Raw genomic sequence first — 7,399 nt, 5'->3', positions numbered from 1 at the left:
TTTGCCCACTTGATAAATAGTTCATACTATGTTTTATTTGACACTGAAATTTGTAGATCTAGAAAATCTTCAAGACTATAAAAGGAATGATCATGTCTACCAGTATATTTTATTTATGTTAAGTATACATATATGCAGGGATTGTGAAACAGACTACTATTTTGGTAAGAGAAAGCAATGTTGGCCTAAGATTTCATTTATTCCAATTGCATAATTTTATTAATATTAGACATATTATTCAATCATTTTATCCCATTAGGCAACAGCATGCTCATCTTGCTCCTGGTTATCGACAGATTCTTTTGTATCACTCATTCGAGTTACAATAGGTAAGAAGTGATCTTGGTTTTTTTTCTTGACATAGAAATAGGCTACACATCCAGATCCTGCTAGAATCAAAATGACCAGAATAATTACAAGCCAAGTGACCTTGGTGGAGGATCCAGAAACCTCTTCATCCTTTTCCTCTCCTGTAAATAAATACAAAGCAATTCCTAGACACCAGAATGATATGAGAGATTCCAGGAATGTGGAAGTTGATATTGCTAATCACAGTTTTAAAAATCAAGTTATGAACATATGTATATGGAGATATTTTGCTAACAGAGGTGAAGGAGAAATATAATAAGTTATATTAAACACCACAATTAAAAATGAAAGCCAATTTTCTGTATTTAGATACAAATAATGCATATGGATTTATTATTTTTAAATGCTATCAATAATAATTATACTGCCCAGAAACTTACTTTATATAATTATTATGCTTTTACTCTATTTAGGTTTCTCCTTACTTTAATTAAAAAGAAAATAAGCATACCTTTCCTCTCTGGTGGCTTCTCAGTCAATACTGTTTTAATACCTTTCAAAAAGAAATAAAGCAAGATATTTATTCCAGATGCACTCACATGGATGGTCCTGATGGTGCCATCCCATAAGCATGAAAAGCTGAGGCTTCCACATACTCTGCTTTTGGTGCTGCTGAACTTCCTTACGAGATGGAGCTAAGAATGTGTGAAGCTCAGAACGCTTGGCTGTCTAATTCTGGTAAGTATCAGACTCTCTTCAGTTGAGATATCGGCAGGAAATCAGGATCTTGCATGATTTCCAATACTTCCTGCATCAGACTCCAGCACAGGAAAGCACCTTAGCATGGTCTTATCTTTAAGCATCTCTCTATGGGTCTTGAGCACATGCTTAAGTGCTTTCTAAAATTGGAGGCTTGCCTGAATGGACGCCTCCATTGGCTTAGAAATACCACAAGAGTATCTTTGCTCACAATACTAGGGTATTTCTGTTTCCTAAAAGCACCAGGTAGTGCAAAGATGCACAGAAACATAAAAATGTGAAGTTAACCACACTTTTCTAATCCTCAGAAAATCATGTTTATTTCATGTTCTGAAGGAAGGCTCCAGTTGGTTGTCTCTTATTTAATTTGAACTGGTTCAATCATCCCTAGTATTTCCCCCAAAACTATTCTAATACCAAAGAAGTTGGTAGAAGCAAATAAACGTTATTTATCAATGACCTCACAGTACAGGAGTTGTGTAGTGCTACAAGATTGGCATCGGTGTGAATCACAATTCTGTACTCAGCATGGTAGGATGATGGTGAATAAGGGAAATCCAATTCTAGCATAAATTAAAGGGACACTTTTAATTAAAGGGAGACTGTCCATCACAAAAATATTTTTATATATATTTAAGATGAGGTGAAACCAAACTTGTTACTTCTAAACCCAGGTGTATATGGTATTTTTGGTGAAATCCTGACCTCACTGAAGTCAATGGAAGTTTTGTGTTTAACACGGATAAAATCTGGCCTTTAATGAAGTATAAGTGATCTTTGACTTCACCTTCAATATGTATGGTTTTATATATTTTATATATATATATATAAACACACACGCAATATCTGTAATACGTATATATCTTGACTATAGCAGAGCCTGTGCTCTGGTATAATACTGTGCAGCATGCATTTTATTGTATACACCCATTATACACATTATTAACCAGAACCACTTACTTTCTGATTTTTTACAAATATATCCTCTTTTGTAAGAACATTGAGCATCATTCCAGTACCCAGATGATGCATACATTTCGACACACTTCTCATTACCATAACTTGAAGGCTCTCCCTCATTCCAGTTGACAAAATCCACTGCAGTGTTGTCTCTCCATAACCACTGACCTAATGTTAAAAGGAAATATATGGGGTCAACTGTTTAGACTGAAAGAACACGTTGAAAGGCTCAGAAGTATTTAAAATACCAGAATAGAAATATCAACAAATCGAGCCCCAGAGTTTGTAAAAGACTCCTCCATTCTGTCAGCCACCAGACATTTTAAGCTTTGATTTAATCACCAAACCAAGACTATCACTACTTGACCAAATGTACTAGTAAGTAGCCTCTCTCCTTCTCTGGTCTGCATCCAGATTGAGTCATTTTACTTAGAGTTTTTGGTTTCAGGGAAATGTGTCTTATAGGACAGATCAGATCATAGTTGAATGTTGTATTGGATAATATATTAATTACAAACTTATGTCTAAGAAAGCTACAGTGATTAGGAATTGCCAAACAGAGCACATCATTACCATAATTATTTCCCATTTTAAGTATGAAGAAAAACTGTGATATGTGTATGCAATAATTGTTGGGAAAAATGTCTTTATGTTCCTTATATACTCACATAGCATTTATTCTTGTCTATCTCCCTTCCATATTTTCAGTGTGCTATTTATCTTTCTGACTTCATCCCCCCCCCATCCTGTTTTCCTCAAAAGCAGATCTAAATTCCTATTGGTTATTACAGATTAATGAGTCATTTGAAAAATATCCATCTTCTAAGCAAGGCTGGCACTTTAATCTGGACCTGGATTGTTGCCAATAGGAAAATCTTAAAGTGAGCAGAAATTTTATTGACAAAAAGCACAGTACAGGGTTAAAACTGTAATACCGAACTCAAATATGTGTTTTTTAAAACATTTCAGGAGAGTCTTATTGGGGGATAAAAGCTAATCCTCCAAGATTCCTTTTAAAATTAAGATAAAATGGCTGATTAATGTTAAGGATGGGGAGAAAACTGTGGTAAGGAAAATAACTTGTTATAGACATCTAATAAACACTTTAGTTACAGCGCTGTATGCATATAAATAAAATTAAAATACATACCACAAAATGTGTAGTATTGTCTCTTAATATCTGTTTTATATGTTATAACTTCCTAAGGTATGAAATATTACACAATATGTGTCTATTTATATTATTGAATACTGAAAGTAAGAAATTACCATTCACATTTTTGCTCATTCCTGTCCAAAAGCTGCTTATTTTACTTTCAAGTGGCTTTATGCTATGTGACAGAAAGATGGATTCAGCATGGTCTTCTATAGAAGCCAAAGTGGCATCTGAAAAAAAGCATTAACAAGGCATAATTGAAACAAATCTGCCTTTTGGGAGAAAAGCTTCTTTACTAATTTTTATGAACAACTGAAAGCAATTAATTCTTGAGGCTGTGTCATATCACTGATTTTTGCACAAAACATCCACTGTAGCGAATGGGAGTTCTGCGTGGGGTACAATGGCACAATACAGCTCTTCTTGCATTTTGCTTGTTAGTGTAAAATTACCCTTTTCCTCGTGACTAAATTACATATGTTTGTGTAAATCATTCTAGTGGTTTATTTTTAACACACTTGCAGAGTAAAATGCCTGTTTATACTCCATTTTTGCTATTTGCTCAACACTGTTATTGCTTTCCAGCGACTATATGCAGTGCTACTGGAAATTTTATATGCACTCTTGAGATTAAATTGTTATTAAACACTCAGAAATATAGTGTCTGATATTTAATCCATTATAAAATCTGGCTAGAAGACAGAAATATACTGGAACAATTAAGCAAACATGGGTGGGTTAGGGATTACCATCTAGGCAGCGTCTCTATGAGTTATCCTTGAGCAGTTCTCCCAGACTTACTCATAGAGATGAGGGTTAGAGTGCTTTTCTTCCTTCCTCCCTCCCCCAGTTTCCCTTCTCTGCCACTAGCAGATGCTCACCAGCTTGGGAGGAGGTGCCCAAAACTGAAAGTCTTCCACATGATCTGGGTGACTTAACAACTCTGAAATTTCTAATGCATGAAAACTAGACAGTGAAACTAATCAATCTAGTTTTGTTGTCCAAGGTGTGTAAATATATAAAAAGCATTAACACTGAAAAAATCAATTTGGTTTTTTAATGATCTAAAGTTTGATTACTATTTTTTGAAAAATATTATTTCTACGTGTGTCTAAGTCTTCACTCTTTAAAAAAATGACACTCACCTAATCGAGTGCATTCTCGGGAAGCCTGGGCCCAGTTTCTTGTATACGAGGACTCGATGTAGTAGCAATGACTGCGGTAATGAACCCAAGATCTGTGTTCCTCTGATTCAGGGCATCTTCCAAAGAGTTGTGGAGAATCAGTAGGGGCCATAACTGTTAAGAATAGAAAATTTCTTACCAATTATTTCCTTTCTTCTAGCAGTGTCTCCCATAATTCTGGACATCTGGGCTGCTCTCCTCTCTGCAGCTCACAGAGATGGATCAGTGTTTTGGTGCCTCCATTGTCTGACCATGCCCCCTCTGTTGCTGCTTGCTGCCCAATGAGTTGTTCCCGAGCTGTAAAACTTGCATAACAGCATTATTAATATTCTAGAAGTAACAAAATAACTACGTTAGACCAAGGAAGATGGTCTAACCACTTAATATATGACCATGACTCATGAGCTACCCAGAGTGGGTAGAATCATGGGAAACACTGCTAGCAAAAAGAAAATTATCAGTAAGAATTTTTCCATTATGCAGCCTAGCATCTCCCACAATTCTGGATGTCTGGAAAGTAGTGGCCATGAAATTTTGGTAGGAAAGAAATACCCCCTTTTTGTGAGCTTGCTCAAAGATCTGTATTATTTCAGGGCTACCACCTTCAGCACCTTCCTGACCAAGGAGGCCTTTACAGAAGTTGGAGGGTCCACCATGTAGTACATAATGAAGGTATTCACGATAGACCAAGTGGCCGCTTTTCAAATTTCCGAAGTGGATGCACTTGCTTGTTCTGTCCATGCTACGGATCTTGTGGAGTGTGCCTTGATCCCTTCTGGGACAGGGACCTCTTATGATTTGTAGGCTTCCACAATACACAGGTCAAGCCACCTAATTATGGAGGACTTGGAAGCTCTGAGTCTCTGGCACATTGGGTGGAAGGACACGAATAGGGACCCCAATCTTCTCATGGATTCTGTATGCTTGAGATAGATTTTCAAGACTCTTCGGACATCTATGGTGTGACACATTTTCCATTGGATATTGTCATTTTGGACAGAACAAACGAAGCACAACCTCTTGGGAATTATGGAAGGACGAATTTAGCTGGGAAGAAAGGATTCTGATGTCCTGACCAACAGCTTTTCCTTGTGGAACATGCGGTACGACTCTGGTATAGATAAGGCTGTCAGCCCCAAACCTCATCTGGCACACATGACAGACACTAAAAAACAAGTCTTAGTTGATAAATAAAAGGCTGACATTGAAGTCAGAGGCTCAGAGAGATGGCTTGTCAGAGCCCCCAACACTAGTGGAAGGTTTCATTTTGGGAAGAGTGGACTATCAGTCTAGCTAATTAGACTGGAGGAATCTGGCTTCCTGTGGCCTGTCTGCAAGGGAGCCCAAGAATCCTGTGAATAGCATGCTCTTAAGAGTGGACAATAGTGTTGGGATGAATGTACAATGGTGCAAAGGGCTGATGTGCAATAGTGCTGGGCTGAAGGCCTCTGTCTATGCATTCTTAGAAAGTCAAGAATGGTTGGAATTCCCAGATTTCTGGGATACACCTTGTGCTCTTGGCACCTGTTGTTGAATCTGGCCCAGACAGGGTGTTTTTGTGTTGATACTCTTCTACATGAAAGCAATGTCTTAATGATGCTGGAGAACAGAATGGGACCTTCTAGTACTTCCCTCTCAATAGCCAGGCTGTTAGCTGAAGTCATTTCAGGTCCAGATGAAGAAGAGGACCTTGCAAGAGGATGTCTGGTCTCCATTGAAGCTGGAATTGGGGTCCAGTGTCTGCTCTATCAGGTTTGAGAAACAAGGTTTCCTTGGTCAGTGAGGAGTTAACAGTATTACCATCGCCCGTTCTCATTGTATTTTCTGGACCACCTTCCCCAGTAGTGGCAAGTGTGAAAATGCGCTAAGTAGGCCCTGGGCCAACTGTGCAATAAAGCATCTGTCTCCATGGATCTGAGGTCTGCCTCTCTTGTGAAGTATTTTGGCCTCTTTTTGTTCATACTATTTGAGAACAGATTGTTTGAAGGGAGGCCGAACATCTGAACATGAGACTGAAAACCTGATTCAGGCAACACTTAGAGTTGGAACCTTGCACCTTTTAGTTCAGGTCCCCTTTGAGGTGAATCACTGAGGGAAAAGAGGAACTGTTCTGCCTAAATTATTATTTCCACAGCTTTCGTTTGTAGTGCCAAACTCTTTGTTTCCCCCTTGATTGTTTAAATATGCAACTGTAGTCAGGACATGGTTCCTCCTTAGGATGGACTGGAATCTTTGCTGAGCTAGCTTCACCACTCTCAGCTCTAGGAGGTTCATCCTGTGAGCCTTTTCTTCCTGGTTCTATATGCCCTAGGTTGTTTGGATTTCCAAGGGAGCTTGCCAGTCCTTGAGGCTGGCATTGGTTGTGAAGACTAAAAGATCTGGAAGGCAGATGGGCATGCCTTTGTGGACATGGTGATGGGCTGACTATCACTGTAAGGTGTTGAACACCTGTGCTGGAACCCGTACTTGATCTCTCATGTGTTCCAGGAAGTGATCCCACACCTTTAGTATAAAGGCTTAAAGATTTATGATGTGTGATTATCTTCATGGCGTGATCCATGTACATGACATTAAAGTCCTAGCAGTTGGAGGCATAGTGCTATAGTTGGCCTCCTATGGCTCTGGAACAAGAAAATAAATTCCTGGATGGAGCCAGAGAACTTTTCTTGGCACTGGTGATGAACCCTTGTGGCTGGAGGAGATTCAACATCCTAGACATGGTCCTGTGTGCTGCTGATTGCAATGGAGCCGTGATCAGAATGTTGTCCAGGAAGGGATACAGGTGAGTTCCCTGTGACTGACTCTGGCTGTTATCACCACCACCATCTTCATCCACTTCTTCAGCCTTTGGAGGTTGAGAATGGTTCTGATACCCCCCATGAGTTTCTGTACAATGAAGAAGATGATGGAGTAGAACCCAGAGAACCTTTCTTCTGAGAAAACATGCTTTTATCACTCCCATATCCAGAAGATGAGATATTTTCATTCTGGATCAGATTGTGTTTTAAAGGATCTCTGGTAATGATGGCAT

General features: G+C 38.7%; 1 protein-coding gene across 1 annotated transcript in view; it reads right to left on the bottom strand.

Annotated features, from left to right (window-relative positions):
- Positions 1–255: 255 nt before the first annotated feature.
- LOC141981927 (macrophage mannose receptor 1-like) overlaps positions 256–7,399 on the bottom strand; it is a 48,096-nt gene continuing 40,952 nt past the window's right edge. The window contains exons 24-28 of the mRNA XM_074943548.1: positions 4,330–4,482; positions 3,298–3,414; positions 2,029–2,196; positions 821–862; positions 256–470 (exon numbers count right to left, since the gene is read on the bottom strand). Coding sequence (XP_074799649.1) covers positions 256–470; positions 821–862; positions 2,029–2,196; positions 3,298–3,414; positions 4,330–4,482 — 695 coding nt within the window. The remainder of the gene's footprint in view (positions 471–820; positions 863–2,028; positions 2,197–3,297; positions 3,415–4,329; positions 4,483–7,399) is intronic.

This window comes from Natator depressus, chromosome 2 (genome assembly GCF_965152275.1).
Source record: "Natator depressus isolate rNatDep1 chromosome 2, rNatDep2.hap1, whole genome shotgun sequence".
NCBI classification, from domain to species: domain Eukaryota; kingdom Metazoa; phylum Chordata; order Testudines; family Cheloniidae; genus Natator; species Natator depressus.
The sequence above is the reverse complement of the archived record's forward strand: the minus strand, read 5'-3'. Positions and strand labels throughout refer to the sequence as shown.